Source organism: Aphis gossypii, chromosome 1 (assembly GCF_020184175.1).
Source record: "Aphis gossypii isolate Hap1 chromosome 1, ASM2018417v2, whole genome shotgun sequence".
Classification (NCBI taxonomy): domain Eukaryota; kingdom Metazoa; phylum Arthropoda; class Insecta; order Hemiptera; family Aphididae; genus Aphis; species Aphis gossypii.
In genome coordinates, this window is record NC_065530.1 from 36,531,217 (window position 1) to 36,553,950 (window position 22,734).

The window sequence follows — 22,734 nt, forward strand, 5'->3', positions numbered from 1 at the left end:
GATTTGGTTTTCAAAATAAAATTTTAATTTTAAAAAGTTTAAATTATTTTAATTTTATTATTGTACTTGAAGTGTAATGTTAAGAAATCTTTATTAACGATGATAATGATATTACCTATATAGATAATAAATAAATAATATATATTTTAAATGATAACAACCCTACAGTAAATCGGCAATTCGTTAAAGAAATGATTCATTTAAATCGAAATTTGAGTAAATAATTGTATAAATTATCACAATATAATATATTATGTAGGTACAACGAATAATAATCCACAATAATAAATTTAGAAAGAATTCTACGGTCAACAGTTAAACGATGGAATAATAAATGTACTATTTATTCGAATATATGTGAGTATACTAATCAATCGTACGATTTCTACCTATATAATATATATAAATATATTAATTTCGATCATTATATATATAATTAGCAAACCATCGCAACACACAGTCATTACTTAATAAAAACTGCCTAAACGCCATGACGTCGGGTGAATAAAATATAGGTAGTATTTTAGTATGAAGCGTATTAAAAAGTGTTATAAAAACTCAAAAACGGATTTATGATCCGGACGAATACGAATCAAACGCTACACGTGACCAATTTTCACACGTAGGAGCGTTGTTATACCACAAGGCCCGCGCCATACGAATTGCGTACAGGCGTACAGCCCAATGCACCTAGCTACATCAGCGTTTCCCAAAGTGAGTGATAAGGCTATCCGGAAGGGGGGAGAGATGAAAGTTACAAGCTTTATTAATTTATCATCGCGTACTTATACGTACCAATACATTTTTCTTTGAGGGGGGAGGGATACGTCTGTCGTTTTCATTTTTACAAGTGTGCGGTAGAGATACACTGCAATTTGGGAAACACCGATATCGAATAATATTATTAGAATAAATGATTTTTGAGGACCGTACCTGGAGCATCGGCAGTAAAAAGCACAGGAACCGGCCGAATATCCAGTTTTGCACCAGCAACACCATCACGATATGGGCAGCACGGAAACGCACTCGACGATGCCGGTGACGGCCAGGTTGGCCACGTACACGTAAACCGGGTCGGTGGCGTACAACCGCTTCCGGGCCACGATGGCCAGCACGTACGCGTTGCACAGGGCGCCGGCCATGATGAGCGCGCTATATCCGCACACGAACGCCGGATACGTGTGCCGGACGTACGACCGGAGCTGCGGGCGGGTGAAGTCGGTCGTGTCGTTCCGGAAGCCCCGCAAGTAGTCGGCCACCACGTCCACCCATTTGTGCGGCAAATCGTCGAACTGGTTGGCGGCCTGCAGCTGGTCCATAGCGGCGTGTGCTGGGCCCCGCCCCGACTGCACAGGCCGTAGTCCGCGCACAATATATTATATATATGTGTGTGATATATATTGTAATAGTGATACAGCCGCCGCCGCCACAGCCTCCCTGTCCAAAACAGAGTAAGACACCTTTATATAGGTATAGTGTAGTCGTATTATTCGCCGGCGGATTGCACCGAATATCGTCGAGACTGCGAATCCGAACGACCGTTCTTTGTCGTCGAACGGATAACCACCCCCGCGGGCGGAAAGAGTGCTTATGCGCGGACTTATATTGCGTCGGTTGCGAAACATATCGGACACGAAAACACGAACCCGCAAAGTAGGCGGACGAATCGACGAAAATCTGTTTTCACGGTTCGCACACTTCGTATATTATAAAATAATCGCGAAAATAGGTTGACGATTTTTTCGATATTTTATAAAATATTTTAACGGACGATTGTGTATTTATAATATTATACGAACGACGAAACAACGCGCGCGGCTGCGTGTACTAATCGCTTGGAAGAAAAAAGTAAAACTATATTAATAAAATCTGATTTTGTGTGTATGTGTGTGTGTGTGTGTGTGTATATTCGTATTTTATACGTCAAGCGGTGCGTATATTATTCGCGCTATGTTGGCGCAATTGATTCGCCGGCGGTACGGCGAAATTTATCTAAAACCTTTTAATGTCTCTTATTTTGTTTTCCTCGTATTTTTTGCCGCAATTGAATGTACACGATTCGACAAGCATTCCCATCAATATTACAGTTAGAAGCTGATTTTTTTAATATAATTGTAAGTAATTAGTATAATTAAAGATAATATTTTTATATTCTTAAGAATTTGTTGTACTACTTAAGTGATGTTCTGTGATACTTCCTTCTGTTTTTTTTTTCATATGAGAACTCCCTAAAAACTTCTTTTCTACCGTAAATTATTGAGTAAATAATTTAAATATTTAAATATTTTATGGTATCAAAATCAAATTTCTTATTATTATTCTTATAATTATTAGTAGTTTTGATTTATTTAACTTTGTATACTAAGAATAATACGTTCGTGAATGGGTTTGAAAGATATTTTAATCTATCAATGTTTAAAAAGTATTTCAAGTGCCTATAATATTAAATATATTTTATATTTTTGTAAAACCATTTTTAAGTCTATAATATTATTATCCTGAATCGGGGCCGTATTTACAATTTTTGCGCCCTGGGACAACCATATTTTTACGCCCTTCCCCCACCACACTAAAAAATAGATCCACCTTTTCGATTTATCTTAATAAATTTTTAGCTATAACTCTTTATTTCACTTTAATTTGTCATGTTTTAATTACTATCATTAAAATTTAGGTTAAACAACATATATCTTACATTGAAAAAAAATATCTACAAAAATGAATGCAATAGGTACAATACCTAATTACCTACCTATAATATTTTCCTAGATGGCTTTTTGGCAAAATCTTCAATAATATCTTCATAGTCTAATTTTTTTGTTATTTCTAATTCTATAATTCTATATTGAGAACAGCTAATGCATTCAGCCTCTCTTCTTTCATCGTTGATCTTAAATAGCTTTTAACTCTCTTTAGTGTGGAAAAAGACTGTTCATCTGAACAATTTGTAGCTGGAGTATAAAGTATCACTCTTAATGCAATTTCAATGTATGGATAGACTTCTACAAGGTTGTTGTTTCTTATATATATACTTATTTCTAAAATTGTTTTTGAAAAAACACATTTCTGTTTTTTAAACAATTAACATAGCTTTGGAAATGAATACATTCTATAGAAAACGAGAATCCTAAATCGTTTTTATATATATTTTGCAATGACTCATCATTTTTTTTAATTCAGTAGGTGTTAGTTCTGACAAATTATAAAAACGTTATACTTTGAAGTGAAATTTTCATTTAAGTTTTCCATTTTTCTAAATCATATTTAATCTGGTCTAATATATCATAAAATATGTATTTATTTTAAAATTTTCAAAATCATCATCAAAGACATATTCCTCACTGTTGCCTTGATCAAAAAACCTTTTACGTTATTTTTTACGGTTAGTATTTATATTTAAACTTGAAATACCACATTTTTCAATTGTTCAAGTTTTGTAATCATTAAACATCTCATCACACTGAATATCATGTACAAAACCTATCAATGACTGGTAAATTTCTACCACAATTAATTTGAATTGACTGTAGTTTCTTACTACATGCATTAAACCGTTCTAACATATCTCCCCAAAATATTGACATAAATGATGTTTTTAGCGTTCTTATACTTTTCAATATACCTTTTGCCTCGCGGCAAGTTGAAGCATTTTCACTCTTATCTTAACTTTTGTTATGCCATGGTTGTCTTTTTACAACCGTAGTTATGTTAAAATAATATTAACTATATTCTACGCTAACACTTTTTAGTTATCGTTGATTGACAAAATTACGCCATCAAATTATGGCCGTATCATAGAACAATTAATTCTTTCCAAAAAAAAAAAAATATTTATTGATACAAAATTTGTATCAAATGTGCCCATTGCCCCCCCCCCCTAAATACGGCCCTGAATATAAACATTTTGATAACTGAAAAACTGGAAAACTATACATTCGAATTTTTAGGTACGTCTTATAATTTTGTGACATACATCATATTTTCAACAACAAAAATTATGCTCTTAATAATTAACAGTAAATCTTAATTTAAAAAAACAGACGCACATTCCTTTAGCGGTTCATAAAAATGAAAAAAATTGAAAATATAATATTTAATTATATTTAAAAATTTACTAAATAAGAATTAGAATAATTTTGTTAATCAAGTACAAATAGGTAATGAGTATAATATGGTTGGTGAATCAACCTGAACACTTACTAATATTATCGAAACTCAGTAATTTTATTTAAATAAAATAATATGTAATTTACACCAAAATAAAAGTATTTTACTTAAATATCAACTTGTAAATAGATAATAACACGTATATAGTATTGCAATTTGTAACGAAATTCAAATTGATCAAGAATATTATTAATCGATATAGTACCCATATAGTGCCCAATGATCATACATGTTTTTGATCAGTCGCAAGTGAAAGTACGCCATTCCGCGACGATGATGTACGATTATTGTAGCACGCATATTATAGATACACACGCATCAATAAATCCATGTAAATCTAGGCTTAGAATTTACCTTAATCTGTACCTATATAAACGCAAGTTCTTAATTTCCTAGAATCCAAAGATACACTTTAACAAAGTACCTGTCTAAAAGTCAAAAATGTCCAATAAATAAATTGATAGTTTTCTAATGTGTTAATACCACATATATATTATATATAAAACAACTAGATAACCGACTTCCTATATACAACATCACGGGAGGGCATGAATAACACCACCATATCCAAAGCTGGCAATGTTTACATCAGTTTTAATGATAACGTTTATTTATAACATGTTCATGTATAAAAAAAAATAGTTCTAAATATTAAAATAATAAATTAATTATTAATTAATATGATAGGTATATAATATGATAAGATTATCTGTAATAAGGTGTATCTATAATCAAGGTGGAATATATAATATATATATTAAATCCACCTTGTTTATAATGTAAACATTGCAAGTTTCGCATATGGTGGCCTTGCTTCAATATTAAGATCGGTCTACTATCTAGTTGTTTAAGTTGTTTTATATATCTGTGGTTAATACTTACAATCATTCAATCGATGTGACTTAATCTCAAAGTTGAAATAATTATTACGATTGAAAATTAATTAATTAAAAATTCTGTGTTTCACAATTAATTCTGATACCGACTTCTGAAGATACTCATACGAACTACATAGATTCAAATCTAAAAATTTCCCTATTCTATTCATGTGCTACGAATCATGATGGCCTTCAATGATAGACAAGATCCAAGTTATATCTCACGATATTTTTTATTCTACTCTGAACCAAGTATAATCTGACAATATTACAAATGTTCCTTACAATAAAATGTTAAACAAAATGGTCTATATAAGACACTCATTATTTCAGTAAACACTAAACCCAACACCTAACCTTTGAAAAAAAATTATAATTTTTACCAATTTTAAGTTTTCCACTCTTTTGAATGGCATCATACATTGTTAACTTCATATTCTGAAGAAGAATATTATTCGCAGTATTCCTATTTACGCAGATCAAATTTAGGACAAATAATTAATTAATTATAAGTATTTAAAGTTTAGATGAGTGGATTAGTGGACCAATAATTTGCGACATAGCTCGCTGTACTTAATATTCCATTCCGCTCATTTAAAAACATTGAATATTTAAAACTCATAAAATACTAGGTAGTCCAAAATTGGATTTATATGCATCAAAGTACTCCAAAAAATATTCTGCTTTGTAATAAGGAATTAAAAATGTATATTATCATTAAAAAAATTATAACAATAAAAATAGTAAAAATAATTTTTTATAAAAATGTTGTATTTAACGACTTAATAGTGTGAAAAATATATTTTCAGAAATATTAATTGTTTTTTTTTTAAATGAATTTTAAGTTAAATTAATCACCTAGTGTATGTCGAGTTTTAGCATACTATTCTTGTAACACATATTGTCACAAACATTCCTGAGTGATAACTTAACTAGAATTTAGATATAAATATAATATATATGTAAATTGGTTCATATAAGTAATGTAGGACATACGTAATATGGGTATTTAAAATAGCATATTACTTATCTGTAGGGATCTTATACGTCCCATATTTTAATGGATTGTCTCGTATTTGAATCAAACACCCAAGTATCCCAACAAAATTTCTGAACACTTTTATCCATCCATCCCTAATTTCTTTTTAATTTTTTATCATTTTTAAATAAATATACTAATGTCGATATTTTATCTGAAAAATAAATTAAGAATTTTAACACTGTATTTTCAGGATTGAATGTTGAAAAAAACTTCCCGCCATCTTATATTTGTTTAAAATTACATTATATATTTTTTGTATTTAGGTTTCAAAGTATTATTATTATTTTATATTTTTGTATAATTTTATTGTTAATGATCATAATTTGTTTTCCAAATGGCTGATGAATTTTATTCATATCAAATTTAATTTATTGAACATCGTTTTTTATTTATTTAAGTATAATTCATGTCTGATGAAAAAAAAAATGTTGTATGAGACCAAAAATAAATTTTACCAAGACTCGTTGAAGAAATATCACTGAATATATAATTTTTTTTAATTATGTTTACAAATGACCATTTGGTTTCAGAATTTTTTAGTTACAAAAAATTACTTAAAACATAAAAATAAATTATTCAATGTGATTACATAATAAGTAATAATTTTAGAGGAACTATGTACCTCTCCCTCATTGTTTCCACATATGTACATTTTAAATGTAATTTAAAATTTCCAATATTTAAAAATAATAAATATACCTACTATTTTTCATGATTTTATTATATTTTATAATATTATGAAGTACAGAGTCGTGGTAGTTTGATACGATATTAGTTACTTGGTTTTTACGATTATTCATCAGAAAATATTATACAGTTGTTCGTTAGTTACCCGACTATCAATTAATTAGTAGATATAAAATTCAAGAATACGACAAATCGTTTTTACTTTTGATGCAAATAACAATTTCAAATACGTACTACCCTGTTATGCATGGTACAAACTACGTATCTTTATTTTGGTACAAATTAAAATTACATTTAGCCAAGTTCGGTCAATATATTTTTACTTTGGTGTAAATTACATACAGCCGTATTATTATCAAGTTTTGGGACTTGTGACAGTCACATGATATCATTCGAATTTAACGTATAGTAATTAGTAAAACACATCACAGTGTAATAGGTATACCTACGAACTACGGTTATGTTATCATGTTAAGTGCGAAGAATTACAAATGCGAAATGTTTCATACCTACATTGCAAATTCTGTAGGTTATTGCATATTTTAAGAATTGTACAAAGCAGAATTTAAACTTACACAGACTGCTAGGAAATATCTTTGTGTTTAATTTTACCGTATATAATATATTTTTTTATTTTTTTTATTGTATTATTTAGAACATACAGGCCGATCTTTTTTCTCTTATGAATATAAAATTATAAATAAATATATTAAACTAAATTAATATATTTAATAACCTAACTAAATTTAATGTATATTATTAAAAAAATGTACCTCTAAGTAAACATAAAACACACATGTATAATAAAAGGTAGGATAAATTTTAAACATATTATATTTAAGAAAAATAAAACTTTTTACGATTTTATAAATTATGTCAATATATATAATCATCCAGAAGTATTATTATATACTATATTTATATTTAACCTGCAGTCACTTTTATCATAAATTTATAATGACTTTAAGCTAAAGGTGCGTGCGTTAGTGCATAGCTTCAACGTTTTACGTCATAAAAATGATAAATGAGGTATATATGGCATAGATTATTTTTAATAAAACAAAATCTGGTGAACAGAATACAAATTAAGAACTACATAATGACATTTATTATAGTTTGACAAGAAAAAACCTAAACAAAATATTAGGAGTATTTCACTATCCTAAAAAATGATTTCTAAAAAAATGTAATTAAAACAAAATTTTCATTGTTTGTTTTTTCAATTTTAGCCGTTTATTTTCCTTTTTTAGTTATAAAACCTAATTTTATATTAAGTAGATATATGTATATATTAATGAATAAAACCATACAAAACTAATTTCATATAATTATAAAAATAAAAAAACTTGATACCAAAAATAATAGATTGTGAGGTATACGAGTACAAATATATTTTGAACTCAATTCTATGATGTGAATTTCTTTTACTTTGTACGCTCGTGTAATATATATATTTTACAAATTATACGAAATAATATTAAAAAAATATAAATCAATTTAAATGTAGTTTGTATTTTTATAATACTAAAAGTTTTAAATACCTGCCAAGATTGATAAACAGAATACATACAAATGAAGAAAAATATCCATTAACATAAAAGTCACTTGTAGATATTCACAATATTTCTTATATGAGTATAATGTTTTCTAATTTAAAATAAATAGCAAGTAAAACTAAAATATTGTCATCGCGATAAATACTTATTAAAGCCTAAAAAGTTAAAAACAAAGTTCTATAGACTATAGTTTCTATGAAATATTTATAAAATGAATTTATGGTATATAAGAAAATATGACTGATGTATATTAGTCAACATTATAATACTTTACTGATCCTAATTTTACTTATCTAATTAAATTTTAAAAGAATTATTATTATCATATTTATTAAATACAAATAATATAATTATCTTCATGGATATAAATTGACTCCATAAAGCACCAAATCCATTAAAATTAAATTTGTTATCATTTAGTCCAATCACAGAGAAGTATAGTTTTTTTAATCAAAAAGTCAAAATTTCTTTCGGAGAATTTAACCACTTACTAATAAAGTATATTACTTTGACTACTATAAACTATAGAAACACAGAAATATTTTTAAGAATTCAAGATCATTTTGTAATTTTTTTATCATAATACGTCATGCATTACTTCCAGCAATAATAAATTAATAACTAAAAAAATTATAAAAACTATAAATTCCATTCAAACTAAATTTTAGATTCCAAATATATTATATTGGTTTTATATAGAATTTTAATATTTATATTATTATACAAATAATTAATTTAAATACATTTTAAAGGAATATAACTGTGTACTTCACGAAAAAATACAATAAAAAAAAAGCTATTAAACATATAAAAAAACTAAGCAACAATGTCACACTTATTTTCATAAAAACGTATACTATAAGTATAACTGATATAACTTACCTAACATTTTTTCTAATAAAAAAATATGGTTATAAAGAATGCATTATTCGCATGTGTATAGAAACAATACAACATTTTCAATTTGTAGAAAATGTTTAGCAATATCTTCAAAATAATCATTTTATTTTAAAACTGATAAAAATACTTTGAGTGTATTTATGCTATTTAAGACATAAATTAAATATGAGATACTTGTAGTGTATACATTTAATTGATTTATATTGGTTAAACATTTTAAAATTAAAATAAAAAAATTTATAATTGTAGTCCTTAAGATTGAAGGATAAAAGCTAAGTAAAAACAATGTATTTAGTTTATAAAAAAAAAATAATAATATGCATATTATATTTTATTTTTATTATTCTAAATTTCTAAAATTATTAGTTAGTAATTCTAAGTTAAAAAAAAAAAATATTTAATTAATTAAAAACAAATATATTTTGAAATTTGTACCTATATTATATTGTTCAAATATTAAATAATATATTTTTTAAATATAAACTCATTTTAAATCTATTAATAAATAAATAAACTTACTGATACGAAATTAATAAATCAAATTCACGAGTTACGGTTCTCTTGACTTTTAGGTCATTTTGGGCAAAACACTCCGAAAAGACTGACAGGTGAAGCTGACGCAGACCTCTAGCATCTCGGTCGTGTACCACACACAAACAGAAAATGGTTGCTATGGCATCAGCACAACGCGTTGTGGCGCTTTTCTCGACGAGTTTACTGAACATTTATTTCAGTTATTATTATTTTATTCAAAACAAACGTACATTGATAATTATAAATACTTATACATACATATATATTATATTTTGTCGTAATTCGTAAACAAGTAAACCAACTAACATGAGTTAAAATAAAAGTGATTGCAAAGGAACTGTGATTTAATCACGTGCCTTTATTTCTAGTTAGGTATAGTTATTTAACTTTTATAATATCAAAAATCACAATCAATAAATAATATAATAGGTATATCATCATATGTCAATTCAAATAAAATACGATACGCATACCATTATATTAAATATTTTATATGTATAATATTATATTATATACTATGTATACCATTTAATACATTAATTTTAAATTCTTATCAACTATTCAAATAGTTGAACAAATAACAATGAACTATGAATTTTATATGTAAATTCTTTTGTTTTAAAATATAATTAATTATAACTCTATTATTATTAAACATAAATATTTAAATATCTTTTATTACAATGATAATATACATTAAAAATAGTACTTATAACTTTTATTAAATTATGTTTATTTTGCTTTTAATTATTCATAAATTACAATAATATAAGTTTCTCAGTTGTACAATTAAATTAATACCGACTTAACAAAATTTGGCAAAATCAAAATTATTAATGATAATTATTAGTTTTATAATTTTAATTTTCCTTCTAACATCCTTTCCAAAGTAATTTTATAGTTTCATAATATATTCATTATTCAATGAATTGTTTATTTAATAAACTTCATTTTGATTATTATTGTAATGATATTTACTAATAAATTGATTCCCAGTATTTTAAATAACTAATCAAATAAAAATATTATTTTTTTTTTTTAGAATACCTACTTAGTTTAAATTGATCACTTTTCTACATCTTTGTAAATGATTCTATATTTCCTTAATATTATTAATACGATGTGTAAAAAAAATTGTCATGTTAAAACGTACAAATGGAGTTTTTAATTTAATTTATTTTTCAAACAAGCATTCATTTAAGTTTAATGGTGTTTTGACCAACGTATCCATGGGTGACTGTTAACAATGGTTCTTAAGAAAAAGGTTTTTTTTATGAATTGTCAAAATCAAAAATAATTTAGTTCAGAATTGTAGTAAGATGTTAACTATACATAAACCAATGCGAGGAATAACAATTTTATTATTGATAAATACTTTATTTAATATAGGTTTGTCACAAAATTTACAAACAGTCAATATCCGTAAGTTAATACCAATTGTTAATTGTATAAAATCTAATTATAATTATGTTTTATTAACTAAACTGTAAAATATTAAATTAATTTCGGGATTCCAATAGTGTTTATAAATGATCGAACTAACGAAGTGGCCGAAGAAACTCTGAATGTGGCATTGAATTATATTCGAAGAAATCCAAGAGTTGGATTGATGATCGATGGCTTATATTCTGTAAAAATTGGTGGAGACGATGCTTCAGCTATATTAGAAACACGTACGATATTACATTTTAATAATATTAAACTTACATTTATATACCTAAATCAATTATTTTCAAATATTTATTTTTGTTTATTTTTAAAACAATAACATTTCACATCATCCATAAAATAACATAAATAGTAATAGATTAATAATAATAACGAAATACTAAAATTTACTTTATTTCATATTAAATTTATTCAACTTAAATTAATGGTAATATATAAATTCATAAGGTTAAAAAAAAATCTGATTTGATTTGTTTATTTTGTATATTTTATAGTTGTAAATTTAATATTTGCCTTTATACGCACATTTAAAAATAATAAATATATTTATGGACTATAAAATGATTATAAATAGTTTGTAAATAACATACTATTATGTCGAATTATAAAAATTCAATAGATAAGCATATTTTTTAACAAGAAAAGTGATTTACATTTTACCAATGGTTATAATAATAATATGTTTATTTAAAATAAACTGATAAGGTTTACTACCTATCGTTAGTACATATTTAGCAAGTCAGTAGTTTCAAGAATAAAGAAATTTGATTTTAATAAAAATACATTTTAGAAACTATTATGTTATTATTAGTTATTACTGTTTATACTTTAGAGATAAAAAAGTACCTTTTCTTTATTGTACCATCCTTTTAAAATTTCTTTATTCGTTATTTAAAAGTCAATTAACTTACAACACATGCTACCCCTATTTATTACTATTTTTCAAATCAACCACTGTTAGAAATATGATTTTAACTTATAAGTTACAATTTTTAACCTCAACTTAAATAACATGAAAATTATGATCACTGTAATTACTTATCGTTCATATTTTATTACTAAATTTGATAACATAAACTTGAAAAAATAAATAAATTCTTGCACTCTATTGAGTAACTCAATGTAATTTTTTTAACTTTATCTTTTCCGTTTAAAACGGGATCTTTCAAATGGTATTTTTCCTAGTGGATTCTCTTCCACAATCGTGCGTAAATATTGGTTTTAACTTCGCCACACATATCCTACCCACTGTAATTGTCGACTCCCGATAGTGCACAATATATTTTGTTCCTAATTAACTCTCTATAACTCATTATTTTTTCTTACTTACCACTTTCATGTAAAACTATGTAGGTACTTAATAATTTATGCATTCGTAAAAATTATAAATATAAATTTCAAAAAACTTAAGTTTGACAAAATAAATTTCATTTATTAACTATTAGTAAAACTGTTAAAACCACTAATACAAATACTGTTAATACTCATAAGCATAATTTTAAAAATGTAGTTTGTGTAAACTATAATGCATCTATTCGCAACAATAAACCACCACATCTGGTCATTGACACAACAATTAATGGAGTTGCATCAGAAGCTGTAAAATCATTTACTGCTGCTTTAGCATTACCTACTGTTAGTGCATCATATGGACAAAGTGGTGATATAAGGTAATTGATTAACTTGAGTATTAAAAAAAATGATATAATATGTGACTGTAATAATTATCGTATTTCAAAAATCAATATCAGGGGAATTTAATTAACCCAAAATAATCAATATGTATAAGTAAATTACTTCTAAATATAAAAACACACATCTAAAAATATTAAAATAGATTAATTTATTTGATTAGTTGTTTAAAAAGTTATTCATCTTAACTTGTGTTATTATTATTGTTTGACGAAAATTACAATTATATATATCTCAAACTCGCAACTTATGCAAAATAAAAAAAATACTGTGGAATTAAAAATATGTAAAACATTATGCATTGTTTATCTTTTCAAAATATAAGAACTTATAATACTAAGATTCTTAAAAAAAAAAATGTTTTATGTTCAAATTTCTTACTTAAAATTAATTAATATATTACTTAACTTTCAAAGTATTTATAGCTAAAATAAAATATTAAACTAAAACCTACAATAATTACAATAAGATAATGATTATTGGATTTAAAATTGTTTTTCCTAAAATAATTAATAAACTTAATTTTATTTTTAAGACAATGGAGAAATTTAGACGGAGAACAACAAAAATATCTGATACAAATTAGTCCACCTGCAGATCTTATACCAGAAATTGTAAGAAGCATTGTGGTAGCACAAAATATAACAAATGCTGGAATAATGTTTGACGATACATTCGGTATGTAGAGTAAAACCCGTATAAAGAATACATTAATACTGCGTTTATGTACAGTAGTTAATGTGTATTAGGAAGCGGATTTATATGCACCTAAAATATCAATATTAGATGTTGAATAAAGTTAAAAGTTAATTCGAATGATTTTATTCCATGTTTTATACTTCGGATTCCATGATCAAAATATATGGTTGGTACTTTACCACTTGTATTATTTTATAATTTTAAATTTTAAAATTCCCGCTAAAATATTAATTGGCATTTAAGCGTTTACATGCATTTCTTAATCCCGAAGTAAGAGTTAATTCGATTTGACGAATCGAGTTAAATAATTAATGCGCATTAATTTAAAACAAATTAAAAAATACGTTTATATGCACCAAGCTCTCGGATTAACTCAATGCGCATTGAATTAATACGCATTAACTGTTGCATATAAACGTATTAAAAATTTAATATGATACACTGATATAAAGAAAATGTGGAAATGAATAGATTATTATTTTCAACGAGCATCTAGGTAAATAATAGTATCAAAATATGACATATTATGTACTATATAAATAATACTTAGTTTTTACAGTATTTGTATCATTCCAAAACAATCATTGATTAAGTCCATAAAAATCAAAAATATTTTGAAATATCGTATAATTGTTAATTTTATTATTTTTTTTGATAAAATGTTAGTATAAACTAACTTACCAAATAAAAATTTACCTTCACTACTAACTCGTACAATATTATTTTTGCTTTTTAAAACTACAACTATGTAGATACTATTATAATTATAGGCAAATATTGTATATTTTTTACATTTGCATATTAGTCTAACATTTATTTGATCAAAAAAAAATATGAGTACCTGTACTCTGGGTCAAATATAATCATTTTAAAATAAACATATAATTATGATACCTATTACATTTTTATATTAAAATAAGTATCTACCTGATTTGTTATATACATATATTGAATGATTTAAAAATTAAAGAATATTTTCATTTATTTTCCACAATATTCTGTTAACTGAATGCGTTATTTATATTTGATGTAATTAATATTTTAAAAATATAATTGTAATAAAATTATGTATTCTAGTAATGGATCACAAGTATAAATCGTTACTACAAAATATTCCAACTAGACATATTATAGCGGCTATTGACGACACTACCAGTATTAAACTGCATTTGACTAGATTCCGTGATGTAGATATAGTCAATTTTTTTGTTTTGGGAAAATTATCAATCATTAAATCGGTTTTGGACCACGCCAATTCAAATAAATTATTTGGTCGAAAATATGCATGGCATGTCATTACACAGGTAAAATATACATATATGGATCGGAAATAAAAATATTTACATCAAGGAAATCGTACTCTAAACATTGTGTACACAAAGATTTTTCAATTAGGTTAATATGAAAAACTAAAAAAAGAAAAAAACCAAAAAAAAAAAATTAGTTAAAATTTTTAATTAAAAAATTAGCTAAATTAAATAAATATGGTACAAAACTATACACAGACAAAGCCGAGTAAATTCAACTAGTATTTAATCATCAGATGTTTTAAGTTTATTGCAATATTTTTTTATATTAATTATACATCAATGCACTTGAAACAATTTAAATAAAAATAAAAAATAAATAGTTAATAATTATAAATTTAAAAAAAAAAAACTTGGAAATTCCTGTAAATATATCAAAACATACTATTATGCACTTAGTGCAAATATTATTAACTTTACACAACTTAAAATTTCCCGTGAAATTTACTTAACATATATTTTAAAACTTTCAAACTTATTTAATTTTTTTTTTAAGTAACCAACATTAAGTCTGTCAATTTATAAATATGTAAGATATTTAATGCAACTTTTGTGGTACTAAAGTGACTAAAAATGTTAACTTAACAAGTTATTCTCGAGTAGACTTTGCCATGAATTCACAACTATTTAAATTTATCTAATCTCAGAAAGAATTAGTTAGCAATAGAATATGACTAAATACTTAAAATACAGCCACTATATTAGTATACACTATTATAGTGTATGTGTGGTAGTTGATGATTGACATAAGATATATGTAAATATATATATACAACTTTTTATTATTTTAACTATTTTATAAATAAAATAAAATATAATATTCTGTAGAATAAGTACATAAAACATATGCATTTAAAATTAAATTTATTATCATAGAACGTTCAATATCATCAATAATAAATAAAGATACAAAAAAGTTAATCATGGTTTCAGAATTTATTATATTCAATACTTTAAATGTATAAAATTATAAGAAATTTCAGCATCAGTTGAAAAATTATTACACTAAATTACTGGTTGAATCAATTTTCTATTTTTTAAATAGGATAAAGGATCACTCAAATGTGGCTGTTCTAATGCTACTATTTTATTTGTAAAACCTGAGCCGGATGCTGGAAGTCGAGAAAAATTGTCAAATTTAAGAACTACATATGGTTTAACATCAACACCAGAGCTGAAAGCAGCATTTTATTTTGATTTTTACTATCGATCCTTATTAGCGATCAGGTAGGTATAACAAAAATATATTTATTTATAATATTTAATATAATATATTTATAATATAGACTAAGCAGTGTTAATACATGCATATTGCATATAGATAAACTAAAATAAATTCAAACGATAAGCATTTCTATTAAAGCAAAGGGTCTTTAGGCTTTTTAGACCGCGTGCCACAATTATTTTTTGTTAAATTTCACGGGCCGATTTGTAATGTAAACATGTATTAAATGGTTAAAATACATGCTATGCTTAAAATGTGTTCACGGACGTCGAGTAAAGACAATGTAGGGTGAAAGATCCCTGTATTAAAAAGTCATAAAATTTAATACAATTATCTAACAATCCGTATATCGTCAAATTAACATTTAAAAATGTAATATTTTTACTTCAATTAATATATTTTATAGATCGATGATGAATAGTGGTGAATGGCCAACTAATGTAACCTACACAACATGCGATGAATACAATGAAGAGAATCCACTTCCGAGAAGAAATGTCGATTTGAGAAGATATTTAAAAGACGTGAGTAATTAAAAATTAAAATTCATTTGATATTTTATTTTTTGAAACTACTATAATCAAATATGTGTTTGTTGCGTTAAGATGACAGAACCACCCTCCTACGCGCCATTTTTAATAGATACGAATGGGCACAGTTATGAAGAGTTTACAATGAGACTAGAAAAAGTTACAGTATTAAACAGTCAATCAGTAAGTGCTGAAAACGTGGGCTCGTGGAAGGCAAGTCTTAATTCACCGATCGTTGTAAAAGACGCCGCAAATATGACACATTTTTCCGCTGTCACTGTATACAGAGTAGTCACTGTATTGGTAAATATCTAATATTTATAGCTATACAGTACAAACATTTTTTCGTTACCTACACTATTTAGTACATTATAATACATACGCTCTATTAATTAAAATAATGATAATTATTATTATTATAAGTATTCATTTAAGCGTTAATATGATTTTGCATTTGTATACTCCTAATATTTAATTTGTTTCAGCAAAATCCATTTATGATACAAGTTGATGACGAAGATGGCAAAGGTGTAAAATTTAAAGGTTATTGTATTGATTTAATCGAAGAAATTAGAAAATTAATTGGTTTTGAGTATGAAATTTATATAGCACCAGACAACAATTTTGGTAAATTTAAAAATATTTTAATAATATAAAATCAGAAACAATTATTATATTATTAATATAAAATATTTTATTCGTTCAGGTAATATGGACGAAAATGGACAATGGAACGGAATGGTTAAGGAACTTGTCGAAAAGGTATATATAATTTAAAATAATATATCATCCATTAATTTTTATAGTAATTCAATTTTTTAGAGAGCTGATATTGCATTGGGTTCTCTATCAGTTATGGCTGAGAGAGAAAATGTCGTGGATTTTACGGTTCCTTATTATGATTTGGTGGGAATAACAATTTTAATGAAAAAACCACAAACTCCAACGTCGTTATTTAAATTTCTTACAGTTCTAGAAAATGATGTATGGATGTGTATACTTGGTGCTTACTTTTTTACCAGGTGAATGACATGTAAATACTCTATAAAATACTATATACATGTATATATACACATGAAATTTCAATGTTAACTCATGCTATGAATATTTTCCATATTAGTTTTTTAATGTGGATATTTGATCGCTGGAGCCCATATAGTTACCAAAATAACAGAAATAAATATAAAGATGATGAAGAAAAACGAGAATTTAACTTAAAAGAATGTTTATGGTTTTGTATGACTTCTTTGACTCCCCAGGTAATACTTTCATTAATAATAAGTAATAACCAAGTTAAAACTAACAAAATAAATGAAAAAAAAAAAAACGTTTTTTAAAATTTAATATTACTTTTCAAATATTTAAAACTAATTATGTAAAATTATGTAAAAACTAAAAATAGTATCTAACTGTGAATAACATTTGTGTTGGTGAACTGCAGTCAGTCTCGATAGTGCTGTTTACCACGAAAAATCATTTACAAAACTCACAAACAAAACTCCCAACCATCGATTATTATAACAGATCGTTCAACACTACAATCAATAATCAATGACTGTATAATATAGCTTCAACAATAATTATCTTTATCACAAATTAAAAAATATTTACCCAATCATTCCTTGTTTTACATTAATTTTATCAATCAAACCTCCCCGGAAAATCATATTTTCTTTCATCTACCTATTTACATATTATAAAATTACTAAAAATCAATCCTTTTTATGCAACTTATAAGTTCTAATTCGACCTTTAGATTCCCAACCTATTGGGACTCTACATCCCAATGAGCATGACTCAAATCATTTTCTATTTTATCTGACTTAGTTAATTTAGTTTTATAATTTGACTCTTATAAGTATTTGTTTTAGCTTTGTCATTATTAAGTGAATATTTTTGAAAAATATTACCAAAATATGCAATAAATTGTTAAATAGATATACTAAACTTAGGCCATAATTGTAATAATGATACGTATTAATTGGGTATAATTTGTGTGTATTTCTTCTCGTTTAATAACTCAACACCTTATTCTGAATTGTATTTTTGTCGTTAACACTTGTAATTTAGTTATAAAGACTTAACAATGATTTTTACCATATTTTCAGGGTGGAGGTGAAGCTCCTAAAAATCTTTCCGGCAGACTAGTTGCAGCAACATGGTGGCTTTTCGGATTTATAATTATAGCATCTTATACTGCTAATTTAGCAGCTTTTTTGACAGTTTCTAGATTGGATACTCCTGTGGAATCATTGGACGATTTATCTAAACAATATAAAATACAATATGCTCCACTGAATGGTTCATCAGCAATGACTTATTTTCAAAGAATGGCTGACATTGAAACACGATTTTATGAGTTGAGTATTAATATTTTTTTAAATATTAATAGATATACCTATATCTACTAACCTGTTTAATTAATAGAAAATCCAATACACTTATATAACAAATATAATTTTACACATGATTTTTTTTACACTTTTCTCATGAATAATTTTATGTTAACAACACTTTATTAAAGTTAACTACCCGAGGCGTTATTATGTCGCGACTACTACACTCTCTTTATAGTTTAAATAACAAATACCTATTTAAAACTTATTAAAATGTTACATTAAAAAAACACTACACATCAAAATAGTAACTATATAAAATACTTATATTTTCTTAATTTTAGAATATGGAAAGACATGAGTTTAAACGACAGTTTGAGTGAAGTAGAGAGAGCGAAATTAGCTGTTTGGGATTATCCAGTAAGTGACAAATACACAAAAATGTGGCAAGCAATGAAAGAGGCTAAGCTTCCTAACACTTTAGAAGAAGCAATCGAAAGAGTTCAAAGTTCTAAATCATCTAGTGAAGGATTCGCATACTTAGGTATCATATTTTTAAATAAGTACAATGTACTATTAAAAATTGAAATAAATGAAATAATTGTAGTTATGTACAAAATGCATTGCTATTCTCTCAATACTAAAGTGAATATAATTTTTCTATTATAGGAGATGCCACAGACATTAGATATCAAGTAATGATAGATTGCCATTTACAAATGGTCGGTGACGAATTCTCTAGAAAACCATATGCCATTGCTGTTCAACAAGGATCTCCGTTAAAAGATCAGTTCAATAATGCAATTTTATTATTACTCAATAAACGGAAATTAGAAAAATTGAAAGAGACTTGGTGGAATCTGAACCCGGAAAGAATACAATGTGAAAAACAAGATAATCAATCTGATGGCATCAGTATCCATAACATAGGTCGTATATTTTACTTGACATATTTGCTGCGTCGAAAAAAAATGATTACGTTATACGGATCATAAAGTTAATGAGAAAATGAGAATTTGTGAATAGCGGTTCACTTTAAAAAAAAATAAAAATGTTCATAAACAGTAAACACGTATTATTATACTTAAAAACAATTAATATTTAATAATTAAATATTATTTATTTATTTTTATCTATCACACGAAGCGGCTTATAGACTATATATATTTTAACACATAGTAAGATACTAAATAATAAATGAAACATATTTCCATCAAATACACCCGTCAATAAAAATATTGATCACCTACCTTCTCAAATATATATGTATTGAAAAAACAAATAATTTCATTAAGAAAATAACCCAAAAAAAGTAGACAGTTATTTATAATCGAATTGGACGAACATAATAAGTATTTTCTGTATGAATGTGTGTATAATAATAGAAATTGTCCACTGTGCGTTAATATTTTAATGTTTATTTTAACATTATTGACTTTCAATATTTGTTCATACCAAACAAAACTAAACAAAACAAAAAAGGCCACAACTTTATACCTTACCTATTATATTATACTTTTACAGTGGCTGTGAGTACCTATAGTAATATTCGATGAACTCCATCGATCTTAAAGAAAAAAGAAAATTTTTATTGTATATCCATACTGTTATATTATAGTTATTATTTAAAAATATTCTGATTTTTAAATTTTACAACACACAAGTATTAGTTAAGTGATATGAATATAATATTATGTGGATACTATAGTATTATTATGTAGTACCTACCTATTATATAAGCTAAAAGCAAAATTAATTATTTCACAGGATAAACTTGAAATAAGAATCATTTATTCCCAGGCAAATACTAATTGTACGGCGAGTGCATAATATTATAAATGATTTTTGGGGGTAAGCTGCTTCTTAGGATCGGCATAGAAATTCCACTTAGAGCCGCCCATGAAACAAAACAAATTTAACCTATTGTACTATTCAAGCTATTCATACTTGAGAATACCTGATTAGTATCTTAGTTATATCTACAAAATAATATTCAAATGTATCTTAGATTTCTATATTCGATTTCATATGTACCTACCTTATATCTACCCAACAAATAACAGTTAATATAATACATAAGTACTTAGTACTTATTACAAATACAAAATGTGATATAATTTTTGGGGTTCACGTTCGTACTCCGTACAACTTAATTTTGTATTTATAAATAGAATCAACTATAATATAAAATAAATATACCAATAGCTATTAGGTAGCAATAAATCAATAGGTACTAACAAATTCCAAATTAAACTGTTCAGATTAAAATTTAATAATACGATATTAGGAATTAGTTTATAAAATGTATCTATTGTATCATTTTTATTATAACATTTTTGTTTACTATAGGTGGAGTTTTTATTGTTATATTTGTTGGAATTGGATTAGCTTGTTTCACGTTGGCTTTTGAATATTGGTGGTATAAATACAAAAAAAGCTCAAAAGTTGCAAACACAATGAATCCGAAACAAATGGCCATGAATAAAGGTGGTGAATTTACATATCCGGTGGTACCGACATTTAATACAACTTCTGGAATGAGATCGAGAAGTATTATTCAAGGTTTTAGGTAAATACCTAATATGCTATTATATTTGCAGAAATTATGTTCCAAAATAAATATATTTATAAATATTGCCCAGTGTGTAGAATGTAGATGAAATAATGTGTAGAATTTGTTTTAATCAAAAATAAATATTATATTTCTAGACGATCTGTTGGTCAGTCTTCACCTAAACAAAAATAATGGAATCATGTATGTTTCACCTAATAGCGTATAGAGATTCAATCAAATATTATACGTCACAATAACATAGAAATATTTATAATAAATAATCAACTGCTTGATACAATGGTCAGAGTATAAAATATCAAAATTATTATAATATATTCGCACCATTTAAATATTTATAATCTATTTAGAAAATACATTTTTGTTAATTTATTAAGTACTATAGTTTTATACTTACATTAAACAATTCCTTAGAACACATTTTTTTTTTTTTTTTGTAAACATTCTGTCCTATTAAATAAGTATTTACTTAAATATGTTTATATTATTATTTATGTTTGTTTTAGCCTTTAAATATTCTAATGAGTAATAACTAATAACTAACATATTATGATTACACGTCAAACACATAATTGTACAATATAGTACCTACACATAATTATATCACTATCAGTCGTTGATACAACACATTTAATTAAGTGGACCCCACATCGCCTGTAATTTATTCATACAAATAACTTTATGTGGAAACTTAAAGAGACTGTACCTATATATTATATTATGTCACAGCAATCTTACTACATTTTTATCAAACATGATATAAAAAAAATGTAGGTATGTATGTTGTAGTTATTTTTATAATATAAAAACGATCCAAACTATTCATTCATATAGATTAATTTTGTTTTGTTTTTTAATTTGCTTACTAAAAATTATTTAGTATTAATATGAAAAATATAAAAACGTTACGACGTACAGTTAAGGTTCTCTTCATTGTAGTGTGAACATTTGGTAAATGTATTGTAAATAATGTAAGTACTCGTAAGTTTATCTCTCGCTAAACCGTTTTCCTATATAATCTCATTAAATATATTTAAACATTTTAATTCTTCACAATTTCATTAAAATTGCTTACAATAAGCTCCTTAAATAAAAAATAAAACAGAAATTGTGAGGTGTCCTTTAATAAAATGATAAATAAATAATTTTTATTAAAACAT

The 22,734-nt window shown here is 25.6% G+C and overlaps 2 protein-coding genes across 2 annotated transcripts in view; one reads left to right on the top strand and one right to left on the bottom strand.

Moving 5' to 3' along the window:
- Nucleotides 1-9,893, bottom strand: part of LOC114124990 (prolactin-releasing peptide receptor) — a 98,831-nt gene extending 88,938 nt beyond the window's left edge. The window contains 3 exon segments of the mRNA XM_027988457.2: nucleotides 934-1,001; nucleotides 1,004-1,437; nucleotides 9,750-9,893. Of these exon segments, the coding sequence (XP_027844258.2) occupies nucleotides 934-1,001; nucleotides 1,004-1,319 (384 nt within the window). The 5' untranslated portion in view covers nucleotides 1,320-1,437; nucleotides 9,750-9,893.
- Nucleotides 9,894-11,027: 1,134 nt separating this feature from the next.
- On the top strand, nucleotides 11,028-22,407 carry LOC114124997 (ionotropic receptor 25a). Its single transcript, XM_027988467.2, has 17 exons — nucleotides 11,028-11,186; nucleotides 11,285-11,437; nucleotides 12,724-12,883; nucleotides 13,441-13,583; nucleotides 14,682-14,908; nucleotides 15,957-16,138; nucleotides 16,543-16,660; nucleotides 16,742-16,969; nucleotides 17,152-17,293; nucleotides 17,373-17,428; nucleotides 17,489-17,688; nucleotides 17,787-17,925; nucleotides 18,775-19,025; nucleotides 19,347-19,546; nucleotides 19,672-19,932; nucleotides 21,352-21,571; nucleotides 21,712-22,407. The coding sequence occupies exons 1-17, from the start codon at nucleotides 11,084-11,086 to the stop codon at nucleotides 21,746-21,748; spliced, it is 2,820 nt and encodes a 939-aa protein (XP_027844268.1). The 5' UTR covers nucleotides 11,028-11,083; the 3' UTR covers nucleotides 21,749-22,407.
- The last annotated feature ends 327 nt before the right edge of the window (nucleotides 22,408-22,734 follow it).